This window comes from Scophthalmus maximus, chromosome 6, assembly GCF_022379125.1.
Source record: "Scophthalmus maximus strain ysfricsl-2021 chromosome 6, ASM2237912v1, whole genome shotgun sequence".
Taxonomy (NCBI): domain Eukaryota; kingdom Metazoa; phylum Chordata; class Actinopteri; order Pleuronectiformes; family Scophthalmidae; genus Scophthalmus; species Scophthalmus maximus.
In genome coordinates this window covers 5,828,733-5,851,523 of record NC_061520.1, presented here as the reverse complement: position 1 = coordinate 5,851,523, position 22,791 = coordinate 5,828,733, and the positions used below count along the sequence as shown (strand labels likewise).

Here is a 22,791-nt window from a genome sequence, read left to right as displayed (position 1 = left end):
TATTAGAAAATGCAAGTTGTATTTTAGGCCCCCCACCTTTGGGCCCTGGCTAGTCTGCCCCCCCCCCCCCCCCCTAGTGTACGCCCTTGCTGAGATGACAACATGTCACAGTGAACATTATCGGAATGATAAAGTAGTTTATTATTATTATTATTATCATCATAATTATTTAATACCACAGCACACCAGTAGATGGAGCTCGAGCGGGGGGGGGGGGGGGGGGGGGGGGGGGGGGGGGGGGGGGGGGGGGGGGGGGGGGGGGGGGGCGGCTACAGAAGACGCCGTCGCTGCTGCTGCTGCTGCTGCGGGGCGTAAAAGGGGGCGTTCCGGAGCGCGCAGACGTTCCTCTTGGCGGCACCAGGTGTGTTCAAACCTGTAGCAGCAGAGCGCAGCGCTCCGCAGACGTCTCCGGGGCCAGTCATCGTGTCGGGGGCTGGATCTCAACCGCACGAACCGCCTCTACCGGTGAACGCCGCCGCTGCCGCCCTTCTTCGGTGCGGGAGATCTGTCGTTGACGCACGACATTTGACGGACGGTCCACGGTCTCTGTTTACATCTCGCCCCCCCCCCCCCCAGCGCAGAGGATAAGGATCCAGAGAAGCACCGGAGGACATAACCCCCCCCCCCCCGATTGTTGCCCCCCCCCAACCCCCCAACCGCCCCTTTTTCTTTCTTTTTTTCTCCAACCGCCGCTATTTTACGCACACGGAGCGCATGGAATGACCGCATCCAAGGCAACGGCGCGCACACCGGCGCGTTAACCCGTGGGATGACAGAGCCCCGGCGGCGTCTCCACGAGTGAACGAGCGGCCCCAGGCGGGATGACATCCCCGGCGGGTCGGGAGGCAAACACCGGAGCGTTTTCTCGGGCCGCGTCGCTTCCCCGCGCTCGTCTAACCACAGCGACCGTGTGAACCAGTTCGACCGCCCGTCGCTCGACGCCGAGGGGAGAGCAAGGCAGCCCGTCGATAAGATAAGATAAACCATGTCCAGGACGCTGAAGAAGAAGAAACACTGGTCCGGCAAAGTGGTGGAGTGCGCGGTGTCATGGGGCAACCTGGGCGACTTCGGCTCCGTGGTGGAGGTGCTGGGCGGCGCGGAGCTGGGACAGTTCCCCCACCTGGGCCAGATGAAGCTCGACGTGCTGGTGTGTCACGTCGGCAAGCTGCCCTACTACGGCGACGTCCTGCTGGAGGTGAACGGGACGCCCGTCAGTGGACTTACAAACCGCGACACCCTGGCCGTCATCCGCCACTTTCGGGAGCCGGTTCGCCTGAAGACGGTCAAACCAGGTGCGTCCCCCCCCCAATCCCCCTTACCCCCCCACGGTGCGTTCTGTTCGCGACGCTGCTGTTGCTGTGACACCTGAGCTCTTGTTTGTGAAGATGATGAGCGTTTTGATATGTGGCAACCAGGAAAATCTCATGATCGCACGCACGCACGCACGCACACAAACACACACACACACATACAGGTTTGTGATCACAAGACAAACACACAAGGAAGGAGCTGGATTAATGTGCAGTAACTAATGCTAGATTATAAGGATGTATATTTATATTTTTCATTAAACCTCATAACTTCCACTAGATGCATGTTTTCCCTGGCTACATGTCAGCTGACATTGCACACTGAAGGGTGTATATGTCTATATGTGTAGTTGTTGTCTTCACACCACTTCATCCCTGTACTACACTTCCCAGAGGACATCCCCCAGACTCCTACAGCGAAGCCCCCCCCCCCACTGTCCCATAACGTCCAATCGCCCAGCACTTTCTCCGGGAGATCAAATAGTGATAATGGTAATAATGGCATGTAGCCCAGTTGGAAGCCTTCTGGGCTAAGTGCACTTTGCATGCATAGAAATAAGGCCTAATTACATCCTCCATTATTCAGCCTGTACACACTCTTGTAGCCCATTGGCCACGGCGCGGTGAGAGTGGTTCAGCTGGTGTTGCATCCCGTCGTCCCGATCGTTCCGACATCCAGCTCTCAAAGGACGCCGGGCTCTGCAACCTCCTCCAGACGCACTGATAACGACGTCTAATAGCCGTAATGGGTCGGTGATGCTGCTGTCTGTGTGCTGCACCAGGGGGTGGGTGGGGGTGGGGGGTCTTTAGTGGCACTGGAGTGAAAGTTGTGTTGTTTGTGTCGTAGAGCCTTGGCCACATACTTTGCCTGTACGCCGGAGCTGGACTGTCCAAACAACAACTGTTCAATAGGTTACATCAGCAGCGGCAGCAGCAGAGTCCTTGGACCCAAGGCCCGGTTCACTGGAGATCCCCTGAATGTGTACATGCTTACTTATGGTGTGTGTGTGTGTGTGTGTGTGTGTGTGTGTGCGTGTGCGTGTGCGCGTGCGTGTGGTCGTCCCTGCCGGTCTTCCTATGTTTGAAATCAATATTTTTTTCATCTATCTTTTATCAGCAAAGATGAGGAAAAAGAATCCTTCATATTTTCTGAGTCCAGTGCCTATTAGGGTGTGTGTGTGTTTCCATGCCTCTACACTCCCCAGAGCTCCTAACACCATGCTCCCTGCCCCACTAACCAAGGATGATTAATAAAGGGCAGGGAGAGGGAGAGAGAGAGGCACACACACACACACACACACACACACACACACACACACACACACACACACACACACACACACACACACACACACACACACAGAGACAGAGAGAGATGGATGAAAAAGGAAAAAAAGGCTTCGACTCCCACGTGAGGCTGTTTTCTTCTCTTTAAAGCTCACAGGGATATAATAGGTGGCTCGGACGGCGGAATTTCCTCATCATCACCCATTTTTCTCTTCACTGTCATTCCCTCCAGTCTGGCTCGGACATCCACGCGCTGCGTCGTCGCTCATGTCTGAGGTTGCAAACCCGGCAACGGATCTGCTCTTCATTGTCCGTCTGTGTCCCCCCCCCCCCCCCCCCCCCCCCCGGGCATCAGCATACAGATGGGCTTGTTATATTGTGTGATTCACGTATCGCGCACGGGCGCACATCTGCGACGTGTGTATACATTCCTGTGCGGTAGCCTCATGTTTAATTCACACATCTTGCATAATTGAGTCGGCGAGTGGATTTTCTCCACTCTGATGGAAGCAGCGGGGCCCAGAGAGGATCAGCTGTTAGCAGGAAGCCCAGGATGCTGTAGTGACATGGCGGCAGCAGCAGCGACGGACAGGCTCTTCTCTGAGTCTTCCAGATGTTTGCCCCCCTGCCTCTGCTGTGCCCCTTCTGAGATCATCTCGTGCCCCTGCCCTTTGCCCTTTGCCCTTTGCCCTTTGCCCTCTGGAGCTGGTGAGGTTTGCCATGCTGCTGCTGCTGCTGCTGCTGCTGTCTACAGTCGCCGCGGAGCTGGGTTGGAAGAGGAGAGAGTGTGCGCACAGATGCACGGGCAGAAATGGGGATTCTACAGAGAGACAGGATGCAGGTCTCTATGGAGACCATTATCCATCTCAGTCATTGATCGAGAGGGAACGTGAGCTGAAAGAGTTGCACACAGCGCCACGCTTACTTCTCCGTGGTCGCATCACATCTCCTCGAGCGGCGCTGCCAAGGGATTGTCTCACCTCGCAACACATCCCCTGCTTTGAAATGTAGTTGTCACCAAGCTCGCGCCGAGGCTTAACAATGTGCCGTGAGGTGGATGGGCCCGTTTCCCTGGTGTCTTTTGATGGAGCCAAAGCCCGGTGCGGGGATTTCATTTTTCGCCGGCATCCCCGGCGAAGGATCAGAAAAGACGCCCGTTGTACGAGGCTCGTGCATGGCATCGCAGGATTCTCTCTCCGAGCACAATTATTTTTCTCTGCGCCCCCCCAACACGCCAATCAGCCTCGACATTAAAAGGCCCGAGCCGGGGCCACGTTTGCGGCTCTCCAGCGAGCGCGCAATCAAAACATACGCGCAACCCGTGTAGCCGATTAGAAAACGACACTGAGTGGTCGGGTGACCCTGATTTCGAATGAATCATATTCACATTGTACACACACTGGAGGCACATGCTTTTATTTGTGTGTTGAGATTATTAATATTAGCTCTGAAACACGTCATCCCTTTTTTTTTTTTTTTTTTTAAACGACGCACACGGCTTCTACGGCTATTTGTGTCTCGGTTAGACTCACGATCCTGATGAATGCAGTCGTACTTTATTGAAATACTCACGAGCCTTTCAGGGGTGTGAGGATAACGGCAATTTCTATTGAAAGATGATGGTCATTGAATATTTATTTTGATCTTAACGGTTGGTGACTGGGGCTCGGTGTAGTGGTCGGCGCTGTCGCCTCACAGCAAGAAGGTTCTGGGTTCGAGTCCCGGTTCAAACCAACCAGGGCCTTTCTGTGTGGAGTTTGCATGTTCTCCCCGTGTATGCGTGGGTTCTTCTCCGGGTTCTCCGGCTTCCTCCCACAGTCCAGAGACATGCAGAATGGGGTTAGGTTCATTGGAGACTCTAAATTGACCGTAGGTGTGAATGTGAGAGTGAATGGTTGTTTGTCTCTGTATGTGGCCCTGTGATAGGCTGGCGACCTGTCCAGGGTGAACCCCGCCTCTCGCCCAATGTCAGCTGGGATTGGCCCCAGCCCCCCCCAGCGACCCTTAAGTGGATCAAGCGGTAGACGATTGATGGATGGATGGTTGGTAATTGTCGGTGTGTCACTGAGAACACTTTTTCTGCAGACTGGCAAAAATAAATTCTCGTTGAGAAAAGCCGTTTTCTCTAATTGGTGGAAAGAAGGAGAAATCTTTCCATTTACTCATTTCTTTTATATCTACTCGGCATTCCTTTGTGTATTTTTGTATCAGTTTGGCCTTTTGCCATATCATCCTACAAAGCATTTTTTCCTGAAATACAGCTTGTTTGTCCTCTGTTACTCTCGTATGCGCCCGAGGCAGCCGTCAGGTGCTGCTGTCTTACCCCACACACACACACACACGCACACGCACATGCACACGCACACACGGGAATCTACAAAAGTACACACTACAAAATGTCCACCTTGGCGTGGGACTTAAATTGCCACCGTGACCTAGAATCGCAATTTTTTTGTTCTGAAGACCTCGCCTATCTAAAAGTGAAAATCGCACCGGGCAATTCCGAGCGTTAAGACATTAATTGATTTCCGGCCGGTCGGGGAGGGAGTTCCAACACGACGCCATTAGCAAATGTGAGGAAAATCGATTTAGATTGAAATTGAAGTGTGAATTGTACAGTGATTATAGAAATGACGCGGGTCTGCCTTTTTAATTTCGCATGCGTGTGTTCCAGATGTTTTGAAATTTTAGGTCAGGTAAAAAAGAAAAGAAATTAGGGTGAATTACCGCCTGTAATAACGGTTAAATGACTCCAATCGATTAAACTCGATCAGAAACATCTGCTACTTTTGTTTCATCGCCAGTCGTCAGTCGCAGGATTGATGACCTGTTTGTCTTGCGCCGCAACACTGCGCCAGTTTCTCTCACATGATGCTACTGCATAAAGCAGAGCTGCCAACAATCCCGTAGCGATCTAATTGAGAGCCCACTCTTCTCATGCCGCGCAGTGTGTGTGTGTGTGGGGGGGGGAAGGTGGGCGCAGGCATAATGCGACTACAAAACAAGCGAGCGCAAAGTTTCTCCCAACACTACCCAAGTCCTCAATAGTGTGTGTGTGTGTGTGTGTGTGTGTGTGTGTGTGTGTGTGTGTGTGTGTGTGTGTGTGTGTGTGTGTGTGTGTGTGTGTGTGTGTGTGTGTGTGTGTGTGTGTGTGTGTGTGTGTGTGTGTGTGTGTGTGTGTGTGTGTGAGATATCTCCAACTACACTAAAATAGCCCATTATGTGAAGTTGTATCTTAAAACACGAGACAATTATCTCTCCCGTCGTGTTGTGTGCACTATAGCTCACAATAGCACCGGTCATAAAGCCGTAAAGCAAACATACAAACAGCATTTGGGTATTTACAGCATGCACAATTGCTCCCCCAAGGTTACACATAGGTGTATATATATATATATATATATATATATATATATATGAATAAAATTTGACATGATTATCAGTATGAGGGCCTGGCGGATTCCATCTCCTCGGTGCCTTCAGGATCCTTATTAAAAGGATCCTGTTGTCGTCTTCCGCGCGTGTTAGAGCTCACACCACGACACAATGATTAATTCCTACTTCTGATCCCGACCCTGTAAATATGTGTTTATTAGGGGGACCCCCGAAGAATCCTGTCCCTCATTATAATTATATAAAGGACCATACAACAGTTGAGGCAACTTTGAAATTGAGGGGTGGGTTTTGCTTTCTGACTGAATAGATGAGGAGTAATGGGTATGGAAAGTGGTTTATTTATTTATTTTTTGCTTTGACCTGCATCATTACCCACTGCACCTTGTGCCCGCTTGGTGAAAAAAATCTCTTTTTTCTGAGGTCCTATCCGCACGTCACTACAACCCGTGAGATATGTCAGTCTGAATGTATGAACTGTAGTTGTGAATAGGGCTGCAATTAATTATTTTCATAATCGATAAATCTGTCGATTCTTTTCTCGATTAATTGATTAGTTGGTCGGTCCATAAAATGTCATAAGATTGTGAAAAATTAAGATTGTGTTTTTCCACGCACCAAATATAATTAGTTTACTGTCAAAGAGGAGCAAAGAAATTCAGAAAATATTTATATTTCAGAAGCTGAAATCAGGGAATTTAGACTTTTTTCTCCCATAAAATCTACTGGAACCGATCAATCGATTTTCAAAATAGTTGTCAATTAATTTAGCGGTCGATTACTAATCGATTAATCGATTAACTGTCGCTGCACTAGTTCTGAATCCACACACGGTGAATGTCCAGATACTTGTCGTGCAGCCCCTGAACCTGGCAGTATAAAAAAAAAGAAGAAACGGACTTGGTCATATCATTTAATCCTATATTGAACACCTAAATATGTAATCGTCAAAATATAAATCACAACAGGCGCTCACAAATCACCAAAGATGTTTTTGTGTTTTATACCTGAATATCCCATAGTGGATTTCCCCCCCCCCCCAGCTTTTGTCACCCTTTGCTCTTCTTCATTTACATCCTGTAAATATAAAACTGGACTGGGGGGGCTGGATGTGATGGGGCGTGGGTCCTCTTCTGGTTGAGCTACGTCAGTGTCCCGGAGCAGATTGTCGTGGACGGCTGGTGGATGAGGAGTCGCTCCTTCGGTTGGAGAGGCCTTGTTTATTGTACCGGCGGCACAGCGGCCATACGGCGGCCGACTGACCTAGCGCCGTCATGAAGGACGTTATCTCTATGCAACAATGGTTGCTATGCACTCCACACGCCCCCCCCCCCCCGTCAGCCGCGTTCAGCGATTGCACATTTGGCTCGCGCTTCGCTTCCCAACTTTCCCATCATCCAGATGTGCATTATCCTCCCCAACTGGCGTTCATCAGCGCCAGATAGGCGGCTCAGGTCACCTCGGAGAGGTAATGGGCCCTGACATCTGAATTAGTCTGCTCTTGCAAAGGGTGATTAGCAGGCAGCTCAGGATTCCGGGATAGGCGGACCTAAACGGGCAGGGGCGACGGGGCCGGCCGGACGGACGCTCCCTCCCCTGTCCAAGATGGAGGGCTCGCCGGTAATGTGGCTCATCATGCAGTGGTCACGGTGCGGCGTCGCGGATGACAAGAGGGTGGGATGGAGCGGCTGCCGGGGGCGGCTGCGAGTACGCGTGAGCACTAGTGATTTAGCCACTTGATGTGTGTCATTTTCGTTTTGGTGCTGCGGTGTGAGCAGCCAACCAAGCTGCTGCCCCCATGAACGTCACGAGTCGCAGAGCCTTGGCATCTTAGACCAAAAACTGTGCGTCTCCGTGTCTTCGCCTCGTGCACCGCCCGGGCCCCGGCTGTCACCCTCGTCGCCCTCCCCGGCTCTTTTATTATTCCTCGGCCGTGTGATCCGCCGTGCGCAGCTCGTGGCGGCGGGCGAGCGGCTGGCTTTGTAGAATGTTAATAGTGGCGGTGTGCTGGCGCCAAGCTTCTCCGCTCGGCGCCCGGCGCAGGCGTGTGCCTGAATGCCAATGAGACATTAGGGGCTGAGTTGGGATGGGATCAGGCGTGGCCAGCCGGGAGATGTGTGAGCGGCCGGAGAGCGCCCTTTACCAGGCGGGGAGCGCACACGATTCTTCCTCCCAGAAGATGTGCAGCGTGAGCGGCTCTCGTGTCTGTGCACAATAATGAACACGATGCGCCTTCTCCTCTGCTTCTCCGTCAGGGAGATGATCTGAGCGCCTTTCGGGTCGACTCTGACTTGCTTCCTTCTTTTTGGTGAAATAACAAGTATCCTTCGGGTCAGGTTGGATGATCACATACGGTCATTTATTTCAACTTTGCAGGGTCTTGTCAGTTGCTGAAATTTGCCTTTCTGTGTTTAAAATGCATACATTTGATGGCTTATTAAAGATGCACGTATAAACGCATGGGCAGATTTTGACCAATCATGGAGGGACTTTTACTTTGGAGGGAATCTCCAGATGATTAACGTCTGCAGCCGATCGTACAGCCATACAGATCACGGGCAGAGTTAAAGGGACAGTAAGCGATTCTGAAGCAACACACGTTTTGTAAAAATCTGCGAATATTTCCTCAGGGTCTGCTAGCTGTCGGCTCTGTGTGTGCGTCGCAAAAAGATCTGGGTTCCATGCTCCGTTAATCGAAAAACCAAAAAAGGTGCGGACCGCACCGCAAAACAGCCGCGAGTGCGTTTTGTGAACATCACTCGGGCGCCACCTTGACAGACGTGCCCACGGGGGTTTTTAGGCCTAGGGGTCAGGGCGTCGACCTCCCGTCCTTCGGTCGTGGGTTCGCGGCCCGGTCAGTGCAGTAAATTCACAACAACAACAACAACAACAACAACAGCAACAAAGAGAGAGACAAGCTTTTACTGCCCCTTTAAGGGGACGTCTGGCGAGGATTTTACACTCGGCACATTTTGAATCTTCTTAATTATGCAGGTGAGGCAAACACAGACTACAACACAGGATCTGTTAATGTCCAACAAATGGAGGGCTGTGACATCTTGTCTGTTTGTACACACACACACACACACACACACACACACACACACACACACACAGTGTCACGCGTTAATCTCTGTCTCTTTCGCTGCATGCACATGGTTCTCCCCATGACGCAGATGTTGCTAACAGTGGGGATGGAGCGGTGGGTGGATGCAGCGGCCCCCACTCACCCAGTCGCTGCCTAATCTGATTACAGACGGCTTCACACGGTCGTCCCCGACTGACGAAGGGAGGGCATGGGGGGGGGGGGGGGGGCAGACGGATGAGCCGTGGGTTGCCAACAGCTGCGGTTAACTCTTGCGTTGTGTAATATACAGTTGAGAGGGGGGGGAAGCATGTGAGCGCAATACCACTGCATTATATCGTGGCGGTTATATAATCGCCCGGGCTCCTAGCAGTTATGACGAACTTGTGACATAGAATTCATCCTGTGCTGATATAGAAATCACACTCGCATGCATCTGTGTCTGATTTGTTTGTCCTAAAGCTTCCAGTGGTTGTAGTTTGTCATCATTTTTCTGGTAACACCCTAAATTTGAGTCACATTTCCCCTCACGCGGGCGAGCACTTGGCAATAAACGACGTGATGCGACGCGATACTAACCTCCGTCACAGCGGAGAAGGGAGAACGAGATGTGTCTGCAGCCGATCCCGTTTATCGCACATATTGCACGCCCGATTAATTCAACGGCACCAAATCAAGACGCCGAGCGGCTCACCCGGCAGTGCGTCAGGAGCGTACGGCAACCGGTGCTGAAGGAGCTCTCAGGTTTGCAGGGTTCCGACACACATAAGTGTGAATTCTCCGTCGCATCCCAGGAGGTCAGGGCTGCACGGTGGCGTAGTGGTCAGCACTGTCGCCTCACAGCAAGAAGGTTCTGGGTTCAAACCAACCAGGATGTGAGAGTGAATGGTTGTCCGTCTCCGTATGTGGCCCTGCGATAGGCTGGCGACCTGTCCAGGGTGAACCCCGCCTCTCGCCCAATGTCAGCTGGGATTGGCTCCAGCCCCCCCCCCCCCCCGCGACCCTCAAATGGATAAAGTGGTAGACGATGGATGGATGGATGGATCCCAGGAGCTTACTAATAGATGACCAGGACACAAGGGTATTAAATTGATTCATAAATATGGTCCGTGCGAGAGACGTGCAATTCATTTGCATTGATAGTAATAATGAATTTTTTTTCTTATCGTGGCCTATCTTGTTTTTTTATTATTTTTATTACATATATAAATTGATGTTATATTATTCTAATACTTTTTTGGTGCTTTCTTTTCGCTTGTATTGTCTGGTTTTTATTTGATCAGTGACTATTTGTCCTATGTTGATTTCAAGGTTTTCAGGCTCCGTCTGAAACCGACTGAGCCTGTTTGTCATCCGGTGCAAGTTGCAGCCTGTGATAGTTTTCGTTGGTTGAATTCTAGGTCATGCCTTTTTTTTCTCCTTCTTTTTTCCCCCGCTCCAGTCGTCCGTACAAAACGTTGATCTCACTTCACATTTTATTTTCCACTTTCCACTTTTTCCACATTTTATTTTTTTATTTTCCACTTTCAAACTTTCCCGAACTAATTTTCCTGACATCACCCCCTTTTTTCATTTATTTATTTATTTATTTTTGAAGCTGATGAATGTATTAATGACCCTCCTCCCTGACATGAACAGGCAGCTGCTTGCTGAGTTGCTTCCGGAGTGACCCCCCCTTCTTACCGCTTTAAATGCCGTCAGCAGCAATGAATCCTGGGACATTTCTGACTTAATTTCGACTCGTATATACGAAGGGAGCTTTCCCACAGTGGTCTTTATGAATAATCATGTACGTCGCAGTGACTAAGCCCGCCTCCGCCCGGGGACCGCAGCCTCGGCCTGGGCGTGCAAGGTGCAACGATGAGTCAGGCTGCCAGAATTCTTGAGAGCGGCGTCTCTCCGACACCCAAAGGACCCGCGCTGATTTAAACAAAGTCCCATGATCGAGACAAACGGGTTTTAACAAACCTACGGAGTTTATTTGTGCCTCCGCGAAAAGCACACACGACACGGAAAAGCAGGCAGCATAAAAGTTTGTTTCCGGGGGTAAAAGAACCCCCTCTACAATGGGCCTTTTTGAAAAAAGTTTTTCACGTGGGTGTGTATTAGATGAGAGACAGTCATCAATTAAAATCCAGTTTGACACCAGACCGCCGCGGCTGGCTGCCTCCCTCTCTGGGAGCGTACGATATGCGAAGCCGCTTTGAATAAAAAAGAAGAAAAAAAGTGGTGCTTCTCGCACTGGAATGCAATTTCTCTGTTTCATCTGATGTTTCAAACGAGGCCCCGAGATCGCGAAGCGGCGGCTGCACTAAATATAAAATGTCAGCCGCGCGTGTGTGCGTGTCGCGTGCGGAGGCAGGATCGCAGCTCCCCAGACTCCAGCGTGTCTGCGCGCCGACACATGCAGGTGCTGCTGACGGGATTGGATCCTGCCTGAGCTGCAGAGTGGCGAATAAAATTCGACAATGATAAAACACGTCGACGTGTTCACGCGCTTTTTTTTTTTTTTTTTTTTTTTTTTTTTTAAAGCTCTGAACATTCAGATGCTGATCTGCTGCTCTCGCTCCCTCGCCCCTCCCCTCTGTCTTCCTCCTCTCTGAGTCTGACGTCACGTCTCCGCGAGTCGCGGCCTGTCGTCGGGGCCGCGGAGAGGCCTTCTCATCCGTCCCACGCGGCTGCTGGATTCATTGGAGATCTTCATTTCTTCGCGGAGGCCGGCGAATGCTGCCTGTGCGACGAAGCGGGCCGCAATTTTTGAGGCGTCCAAATCGTAAAACGTTCACGTTCGAGTAGTTGGATCACAGCTGTCGTTCGTTTGGATTTCCGCGGGAAACCTGTAACGGCTGTCTGCCGTCTCATCAGATCCGTCAGTCCGGGTCCTGGGCCGCGCCCGGAGGACGCAGTGGCGTGGCACCATGATCTCTCCTCTGATCCATTACCGACTGAGACGGTTTGTGTTTTGACATGGCCTACTCCGACTCCGACTCCGACCCCGACCCCGACCCCCGAGCCCCCCGGCAGCCCCTGCCGCCACGGGTCGCTCGCTCCCACGCCTGAATGTAAGAAATCCGAAGGGACACGTTCCGCGCGGGAAACGCGCACGACGTCACGTGGCGCAAAGCGGCTGGGTTGGATGAGGTGAAGGCAGAAGTCGTCCGAAAGGGGGAGGGGGGGGTCTGACCGTCCCATCAATCTCTCCAGCTAATTCATGTTGGGATGTCGGGGGGATTATACTTTGAAATTATCATCAAAGTCTGACATTAGCAATATTATTGTGTGTGTGTGTGTGTGTGTGTGTGTGTGTGTGTGTGTGTGTGTGTGTGTGTGTGTGTGTGTGTGTGTGTGTGTGTGTGTGTGTGTGTGTGTGTGTGTGTGTGTGAGAGTGAGACTGATGCTCTCTGCAGGTTGACATTCAAACAGTTAATCAAACAGAAAAAGGATTTGTCTGGGCACACTATCGCAGGGACCAGCAGAGGCAGCGCTTCCAGAAGTTAATTTAAAATATGGATGATGATAATGACATTGTTTTGCTCCCTCCCGTGCAGTGAAATGAACTCCTTGTTTGCTGCTGTCAATTTCAATGATGCAAAGAAAAAAAAAACCCTTCTGAGGATAGACTTTTTTTTTATTTTATCAAATTAATGGAAATAGAACCCGCCGTCGCTCTCGAATCGCTAATTGCGGACTCGTCTATCATATTTTACACTTCATATAATATCCATTTGAACAATGAGTCGCAAAAAAGCTCCTGTTGCCCCCCCCCCCACGCTCGCTCGAAGCACAGCCGCGGCCTTCCTTGAGGAATCCTGACATCTGTTGTTTCGCGCTGTTGTTCTCATAAATGTACTTCAAATTCTCTGCAGAGACAATTAGGTATAAAAAAAAATAAAAAAAACAACCTCCAAAAGAATTTTGGAAAGTTGTGATATTGACGTGTCAGGCGTTTGCAAACGTCCACCAGAAAAGTGCACCAACCGTTTGTGCCCATTGTGCAAAGTGTGCGTCCAGTTCCTAAACACACGTGACCAAAACTCAATTTTTTTAATTCTGGACAAAAAAAAAAAAAAATACAACAAAATGGTCATATTTCTGGTCCGGCATTGCAGATCTATGTCTCTGTTTTTATGAGTCGGATGCCCTGGAAAGACCTCCTGCCGTTTGACTTTCCGGGTGGCACTAACAGTAAAAGGACGCTAACCTGAGAGAAACAACAACACAGCCAAGGGAAGAAAAAAACAGAACCGCTCGGCGCGCTCTGTCACACAATGTCCCCGGCTCCCGGTCGCGAACCAAACCAATTTTTCTGTTACATCTGGCGCACGGGAACAGAAAAAAAAATGTGATCGGCGTAAATAGACTGGATTACTGCTGCGCCGAAGGGAAAGGGACCAGACCACAGACGAACACATCCGTCTGTCCATCTACTCATCCGTTCATCGCTCCTTCCAGCCCAGACACAGTTTTGGTTTTTTTTATTCTCGCTCGCCGTGACAGACTTATCGACGGGGCAGACAGGAGCTCGGGATTATGGGGCCGGAGGAGGGCGGCGGCATGAAAGCTTGTCAGGCCGACGTGGATGAAGCCGGCAAAGCTTCCGCTCTGTCAACAGGCTGAGCACACCTTTTGTGGAATCCTCGGAATTAGTGCGGCTGAAAGCTCCAAACGATTTCTTTCGATTGAAAACCAGTCGGACCAGTGGCACCTTCTGGTCACGCGCGGTTGCCGTTGGATACGTTGGTTATTCCTTCTGTCTCTCTCTCTCTCTCTCCCTCTGTCTCCCGGAGCAGGGGTACAATGTATGTGAGTTGATTTAATTGCTCTGCTGACCTTTTCAAAAGGGAATGGGAGGAGAGAAAAAAGAAGAAAAAAAAATGGATATTAATTTTCCACTCCACGGTCTAGTTGGCAAGAAACAAAAGACGTGGCTGCACACGGAGCATCTGTTGAATATGCGCCGACAAAGCTGTATCGTAAGGCCCCACGCTTCGAGATGACTCAGAAGTCTGCGGCGATGACGTCAGCGCTTTTATAAACTTATGGACGAAAAAGGTCCAGCTTTCCATGTTTCGCCGTGTAGATTTATGTAAATAAGGGGAGCTTCCAAAGTTCTACATTATGCGGGATGTGTCAAATATGAACATACGCAATGTGCACCTTCATATATAAAAATGGAGTTATGCAATCTCCACTCCGGTAAAAATAACTTGGCCTTTTCATTGAAATTGTTCACACAGTCGGTCGAGAACATGTTTTTGTCAAAAGGCTTCGTCAAATATGCTTTTCCGACCTCTTCTCTTTGCGTGCACCTTTTTGTTGACCGCAACATGGGAGAATGATCACATGACTTTTGTCCCCTCCGCCCTCTGGGACGCGAGGCTGACGCGGCACGTATACAGCTTACAGCGCGCAGGACGGTTGGGTAGAAACAAGCCTCGGGTGATTTGTCGAGGAGGCATCTGCACCACGCGGCGCGGCAGCGGAGCGGGAAACGCCGACTGACGCCTCCAGTAGTTTCTTTCCCCCCCCCCCCCACTGGCTTCACGTCTCCATTTATGTCCAAAGTTTAGATTTCGTCATTCTCGAGGAAGAAATGGGGAGACGTGGCGCGGATAAAACAGAGGATTTGCGTCGACGCGTTCGCCCTGATGGTTGAGTTCGAGTGCCGCCACGAGGCCCCTCGCCTGCGTCTGTGCACAGACTCCGTTGAATGGAACCCAGTGACTCAGATGTCGGGCATTCGGATCCACCCAGCCGCGCCAGGGATGTTCCCGGCTTGAACTGCACCCTGCTACGAGTCCTTGAATCATCCTCCTCCCCAACACGAAACGTGTTCGAAGCTTGGGGCCCAAAACGACGTCACGCGGACACAGTGGGAGGGGCCGCTCGGTGGGATGCGAACTTGTGCCTGTACAGTGGATTGCACACCGGGAGGCGTGATAGAGGATCTTTTAATTTTCCAGCGGGGCAACCTTTTTTCACTCGGACGTCCGTCATAATAGCTTTACACAGACATGCATGCATTTTGCGTCAGCTCTGCCTGAAACGCTTTAACCCCACCCGGGGCCGCGGGCCACGTTGCGCTACTCTTTTTAAAACCTGTTTTATTGGGGATTAAAGGGGGAAGTTGGGAAAAGAAAGAAGAGAGAAGCAGGGAACGGTGTTCTTAAATCTGATTAAGACTTTATAATATTATATAACCATCCAATATTCTAATATGTCCAGTACCTAAATGTAGGAGAGATTACAGAGTAGGGAGGCACTTATTCCCCCCCCCCTTTTTTTTTGTTAACCATAAGTGTAAATGTTTTTGTTGGTTGAAAATCTGTACTTTCTTCGTGCAAGAGATGAGAGAGACGTCTAGGGGCTGCAACTCATGATTATTTTCAACATCGTTTAATCTGTCGATTATTTTCTCGATTAATCGATTAGTCGCTCGGTTCCTAAAATGGTGAAAAATGAGACGACAGACGATGATTTGTTTTGTCCACACCCCAAAGATATTTAGTTCACTGTCCTAGAGGAGCAAATAAATCACAAAATATTCACATTCAAGAAGCTGAAATCAGAGAATTGTGACTTTCCCCCGCCATAAAAACTACTTGAACCGATTAATCGGTCATCAAAATAGTTGGTGATTAATTTAGCGATCGATGACTAATCGATTAACTGCTGCAGCTCTAGAGACGTCCTTCTGTCTCCTTCCCAGAACCTCCCCTCACCACAGACGATATATATATATATATATATAAAAAAAAAGAAATAGCGCTGTGTGAACATTGAAGTAAATGCTGAAGTGCTAAAAAAGGGCTCGCTGTGCCGGCGAAGGCCGCGGAGGGAGAGGACTGCAGGCCGGTCGACGTGACGCATTTCGCTGAACAACGCCGACCCGTCGACGGAACCTTTGCCCGCTCACAAACGAATACAAGTTCACGTGGGTAATTCCCCACGTTTCAGTGCAGGCGCGTGGGTCTACGCTCGCTCGTGAAGAGTCCGGGGTCGTGGCCTCGACAACTGCTCCCGCGTCGGATGACTCCCTCGTCTTCGCGCCGCCGTCGGGGGGGCAATCTTCATGAGCGGAGCAGAAGCAGGAGAAGCACATTGTGAAAAGAACACGGCAAATGGGTAAAATTAGCCACTTTGGATAATAAGTCGGGGCTCAAGGTACACGTTTCCATGGCAACAGCGCCGAAGTGTGCTCTGAAAACCCCCAAAAGTTGTCTTCACGCAGGTTATCTTCCCCCCTCCCCCCGGCTCCTGGGTCGCCTGCCGTCGAGACGACTGACCCCAGGTCGCCCCCCCCCCCCCCCCCCCCCCCCCCCCCCCCCCCCACCACCCTTGTGCCGTTTCTTACGCATCACTTTCTTACTGCGCGCAGGAGCTCCTCCCCTTTAATCTGTTTTTTTTCTTTCTTTTTCTCCGGCATTTCTATTATTAGGCTCTCCTGTGTTGGTCTGTCAGCGGATGCTCCTTGATCCGAGGTGGCAGGCCACAGAGGCACTGAGGCATTTCTGCTCCAAGTGTCCTCAATCCCCATTTCCCCCCTTCTTCTTCTTCTTCTTCTTCTTCTTTTTTTTTCTTCTCTTTTCTCTGCTATCTCCTCTTCTTTTTTTCCCCTTTCTATTTGGCTCTGTTCTTCTCTTCTTTAGCCCATCTGGCCTCTCCAACAGACAAGTGCATGCACACACACACACACACACACACACACACACACACACACACACACACGCACGCAAGCTGTACACGCATGTACTGTACTCTCAGTCAAGCACACGCACGCTCGCATCGCCATAGGGAAACTGTGCGAAGGTATGTGTTCAACCACTTGCCCTGGAGTAGATCGTTCAAGCGTCGCCTCGCCTGCAAAGAGGAAAACAGTGTTTCCTCTTTGTTTGTAGGCGTAGCTCTTAATGCATGCTTACACTGTGCTGACATAGATGGAATCGGGAGCCGCGCGCGCGCGCGCGCGTGTGTGTGTGTGTGTGTGTGTGTGTGTGTGTGTGTGTGAACGCCCGCATGTGTCCTGGGAGCTGACAAAAAGAGAGAGTGCTGAGATATATAGTCCACAGTCGGCCGCAGAGCTGGGACGGGAGTGCACTGCCGTTTTGCCGGAGTGGAAAGCCGCGGCGGATAACAGGATGTGCCGGCCCCCACTGTTGATTCAGAGCTGAGTTATGATCCACCTCTGGCTAGTTTCCGCTCCGCTCGGAGCCTGTATTTCCAGATCCCAGGAGTGTCACTTACCACAACATGTGAGCTCCTGCGTGTGTGTACATGGAGGATTGAGAACCTTGTACCTAAAGACCCCTCTCCAGTAGAAATGTCGTTTTTTTTTTTTACCCCTGTTAAAATGTCCACATGGATTTTAATTTTTTTATTTTTAGATTCATACGACATCATCATTAGCGAAATGCGTGTTTCCACCTTGGAACGAAAAAAAAAATGGATGCACTCAGCCGCGCTACTGTTATGTTTTCATCAGGGAGAGTGAAAACTGTTTTTTCTATTTTGAATTTTTTCTAGTCCACTATCAGTGTTTGCTTTCAGAGTTGAGGTCAGAAGGGGAACGTGGTTATTTTCTATAGGTTGTGTGTGTGTGTGTGTGTGTGTGTGTGTGTGTGTGTGTGTGTGTGTGTGTGTGTGTGTGTGTGTGTGTGTGTGTGTGTGTGTGTGTGTGTGTGTGTGTGTGTGTGTGTGTGTGTGTGTGTGTGTGTGTGTGTGTGTGTGCGCGCGTTGCCACTGGCAGAGCTGTAGCATCTAAAAGCTTTACATGGGCCCTCGACGGCTGACGGAGATGGAGGATGACGCCGTCGTGTGCACGTCCAGGTCAATAGTCAGGGGGATTGCTGCATCGCTCTCTGAGCGTATACATTAAATAATCAAACGCAGCCCAGTTGTTCAGGACCTGTGTGAAATTGTATTTGAAATTGTGCGCAGCGTTTTTATTTTTATCCCTCCTCCTCCTCCTCCTCCTCCTCCTTCGCTGCTGCTGCTGCTGCTGCTGCTGCGTTGAAGCTTTTCCCGGCACGAGGGGGAAACGAACACACACTCCAGGAAATGCTGGAAATCACAGGACATGATTATTATAAGTGCTTTTTCATTGTGCATCTCGGAAAATGATTCATGCACAATTTTCGATTGGACGTGATGCGAAGGGGTTGATTTATACGTATAAATAACCATGAAATCTCTCATAGATTATTGTTCCCTCATCAAATCTGTTCGGATCAAGTTATGAATAATTAGAAATTTAGAAAGTTTGATTGAAGAGAGAGAAGAGAGAGATGTGATTACAGAGTAGAGCTGCAACAGTTAACCGATTAATCCATTCGTAATCGACTACTAAATGAATGGCCAACTATTTTGATAATCGATTAATCGGTTCAAGTAGTTTTTATGAAAATTAAAAGATCAAAATTCTCTGATTTCAGCCTATTAAATGTCAATATTTTCTGGTTCCTTTGCTTCTCTGTGTCAGTAAACTGAATTTCTTTGGTGTGTGGACAAAACAAAACATCATGTTGGAGTTTGGGGAAACACGATCGACATTTTTCACCATTTTAAAAGAGTCGATAAATACAATAATCCTCAGTTGCAGACATTTGACCAACGTGGTGCTGGATCATTGACCATTTCAACCCGGTGAAGTGATCGCCGAACAATAACAGTGTCGTTCATTGCAAAAAGGATCAGAAATAGAAGCAGAAACGCGTAATAAAGAGTCATTATTGGCTTTTATTTGGATATTTAACCCAGTCTGCATTGATTCCAAACAAATCTGATGAGTGGCATTTGAAACGTGTGACATTTTGCCTGTGCACGCATCTTAAAATCTGAAGCGGCAGCATCAGCTTCAGAGGGCTAGCTTCTTTTCCTTCTGCACCGAAGACGTGTCTCACAAAGTTTGCTGGCTATCAGATAAACCCCCTCAGTGATGACAATCTCATCCCCATCTGCTCCGGCGGGCTGCGGAGATCCCGCCGCAGATTCCACGTCGCGCACCATCCGCACGCTGTGAGCCGCTGGCTCGCATTCCAGCCTTTGAAGTGTATTCTGCTTCTCCCCTCTTCTCCCTGGTGCCTCCTTCTCCCATGCCAATACGTCTTACCTCCCTCAAGACCGCCCCCATCGGTCGGCGCTCATAACTGGGGCGCGGCGACGGCAAGTCGCTGTGTGCTGCACTTTGGTTTACGCCGGGTAGTGCTGAATTTTGTGATGAATGCACACGTCCAGGATGTCCTCTCATGTGTGCAGTTTTTAAGAACCTCGCCGTCACGTCCGCGCGCGCGCGTGTGTGTGTGCACGCAGGGTAAAAAACACAAACGAAGAACGCCCACACACACACACACACACACACACACCACCATCCACCATCATCCACTGCTCTTACCTGCACAGAAAATGATGGCAGACTTTCTGTGTCGGTACCAGTTTAGTGTCGTGGCGTGCGTTGGGCTTCTCCCGTGTGCTGAAATGCAGAATTGATCTGTTGACCTCGCCCCCTCAAACACTGAACCGGTTCAATCGGAGCCCGAGCCCGATGGGAGGTCGCGCAGTCGGTCGGACCAAACTTAAGATCACTAACCAGTTATGTCGCTCTCTCTCTCTCTCTCTCTCTCTCTCTCTCTCTGGATGATTGGATGACCTTTTTTTTTTGGGAAAAATGATTTCGCTTGCATTTCATTTGGCAGGATATTGTATTCGATGGTTTGTTAAAAACAGCGTTTCAGGGAAACGTGCTTCTCATCTGTCCATAATCGACATGTCATTCATTATTTTTGGCTTGTGACTCTCACGCCTGCAGAAGATAATGGAAGAACTTGAAGAAATTTCCTTTGCCTCTTGTTTTTCTTCAGCATTTCTTTTTGGAATTATTTGCAATATTGTGTCAGCTACATAAGTATTGAATTAGGGTAGTAATAATTATAGTAAGGTAAGAATAAGGTTAATCAAAGGTACAGTAATTAATCATCCTAAGTTGCGGCTCTGCAGTGTATTTTATGGGAAGGAAAATAAACATCCCACCACCACCACCGGGCCTTGGCAGCTCATCGCCTCCACGCTAATCCAACTTCACTGGCTTCCGGTCAAGTCCTGCATCCGTTTTTTTCAAAGTCCTCCTCCACACCTGAAGCACCGCTAGTATTATTTTCTCCTCTCATCACCATCTTTGTTTTCCTTACTCCATTAAAAAAAAAAAAAAAAAAAAAAAAAAAAAAAGTTCCTGGCAAAGGTGCTCATATAAACCCATGCTGTTATTATCATCATCACTATTATCATTATACCTTCAGTGTACTGATTGGGGCGGCAGAGATTTATTCTCAAATAGGTGGGCGAGAACATCAACTGATGGAATGTTTTACCACATACTTACGATAATCTGGATGTGTGAATCTCCGCCGGGCCTCGCCGGGCCTCGCCGGGCGCTGCCCTGCCTCGTCCTCGCGGACGCCGCTTATTGACTCTCGAGACTCAGTACATGACTCGCATAGCATACGTGTCTAATGGATTTGCAGAGGAAATCATTTCCAGCTCCGGCCGAAATAATTAAGTTGACACTCTCTCCCCGACGCAATTAACGGCGAGCACCGTCCAATCGGCGCCGCGCCAGACGTTCAATTTCACGCGCTGCGCCTGTCGGGGCCCCCGAGAGGCGGCGAGCAGCGTCCGACAAGAGCCGGCACGCGGAGGTCTCTCGGGGACACGAGGTGCGAGGAGGAAACGCCGCCCCGTGGGGCACATCCGGTTCACTTGGCTAATTTTTTCTTGAGGTGCGTTGTGAGCTCCGCTTGCTTGTCACGTTGCCGTGCTGTCGGGCCGCAAATTAGCAGGCCTGCACATTGTGCTTTTTTGATGGACAATAAATTCATAATTTATTGTAAAATTATGAATTTATAAATTCATAATTTATTGTCCATCCATCGTCTATCGTTTTATCCATTTAAGGGTCGCGCGGGGGGGGGGCCTGGAGCCAATCCCAGCTAACATTGGGCGAGAGGCGGGGTTCACCCTGGACAGGTCGCCAGCCTATCACAGGGCCACATACAGAGACGGACAACCATTCACTCTCACATTCACACCTACGGTCAATTTAGAATCTCCAATGAACCTGACCCCATTCTGCATGTCTCTGGACTGTGGGAGGAAGCCGGAGAACCCGGAGAAGAACCCACGCATACACGGGGAGAACATGCAAACTGCACACAGAAAGGCCCTGGTTGGTTTGAACCCAGAACCTTCTTGCTGTGAGGCGAAAGTGCTGTCCACTACGCCACTACGCCAGCGTGCAGCCCCATAGTTTATTGTAAAAAAAGAAAAAAAAGTCAATGCATCGGTGTTAATTCCCTGCTTTTCTGTCTTTGCGGTTGGGATTCATTCGCGTCCGTGTCTCCGGTGACATTTTGTGCGCCGGCTCGTCTGCGTGCGCCCGCGCCCCGCGTTCCTCACCTTGATGTACAGTAGATCAAGCGGCTCCTCAGATCACACTGAACGGCTGAGGGAGCAGGACGCTGTGAAAATTCAGATGCACCATGTGCTGGGAGGGAGGCAGCCTCTGATGTATTTTTAGACGGGCTAAATAATGAATGCCTGAAAAGACAGCCAGGACCCCAGCTGCCAAAAACCGCCCCCCGTCCCCGGTGTGCTCACCTGTTCTCTTCTTGTGTGCACCTCTGAGAAGTAGGCTAAGGAGGAGGGGAGCGTCGCCCCCCCCCGCTGCCACTGTCAGCCGCTGTCACAGGAAATGGCAAAAGATCACTGAGACGTCTCATCTGGATTCAGTCGGAGACCATTACTGCTCTCAGAGCCGAGAGCGCATGTGAGAAATGGCTGAGATTTTACTATGTGCCGCCTGTTTGCCGCGGAGCTTCAGCTCTTTTTTTTTTTTTTTGATTTCAAACGAGGCACTTTGAGCATCTGAATTAAAAAAAATAAATAAATGCACAACTGTTTTGAATATTTATGTTTATCCGACTGAAATGCCAAAGAGCGGCTGATTCCAGCTAATTAGATGCCTTGAACAGTTGATCACACAAAACTAAAAGATAAAAAGTAACAGGTCAGTCATTGACGAACTATTAATCTTCCCTCAAACTTCCGTTTTTAAAAGAATCTCGAAACTTTTATTTGGGCAAGGCAGCTTTATTCGCATTAAAAATATATGAAAACTTGATAAATGATACAGATTCGCCATAAAAGAGTAAAAAGCAAAGATATTGAAAAGGTCAAGAGAAATACTAAATGATTTGCAATTTAAAATTCCGCATTAAAAAGTGGCAAAAGTGCAGATGAAGTGCGCCCCCCCACCCCCCACACCCCCTCGTCCCTATTTTGTCTGTATCAGCAGAGTTATTTTTAAGTACAAAATGATCAAGTGATTCCAATCAATGCACCACCCACCCCTCACACACACATACACACACACACACACACACACACACACACACACACACACACACACACACACAGACCAGCCACAGAGTGATGGAGTCCTCCGGGCAGAGCGAGGGAGGATCCATGAAAAGAGAAGATTACAGAAGAATGGAGGAAAGAAAAGAGTTGGAGATACAGTGTGTGTGTGTCAGTGCGTGTGCGTGTGTGTGCGTGTGCGTGTGCGTGTGTGTGCTCCTCAGATCATCGCAAGTGGCAAAAGAGCCAGGAACCCGACAGAGCTTCTTCGCAAATGTCTTAAATTCCACTCCATAAATGCCGTGGAGC

The 22,791-nt window shown here is 49.7% G+C and overlaps 1 protein-coding gene across 2 annotated transcripts in view; it reads left to right on the top strand.

Moving 5' to 3' along the window:
* Positions 1-305: 305 nt before the first annotated feature.
* Positions 306-22,791, top strand: part of LOC118309671 (membrane-associated guanylate kinase, WW and PDZ domain-containing protein 3) — a 112,582-nt gene continuing 90,096 nt past the window's right edge. Inside the window, exon 1 of one of the 2 annotated variants that reach the window (XM_035632063.2) lies at positions 306-1,292. In XM_035632063.2, the coding sequence (XP_035487956.2) occupies positions 986-1,292 (307 nt within the window). In that variant the 5' untranslated portion in view covers positions 306-985. The remainder of the gene's footprint in view (positions 1,293-22,791) is intronic. The other variant, XM_035632062.2, reaches the window with a different exon arrangement.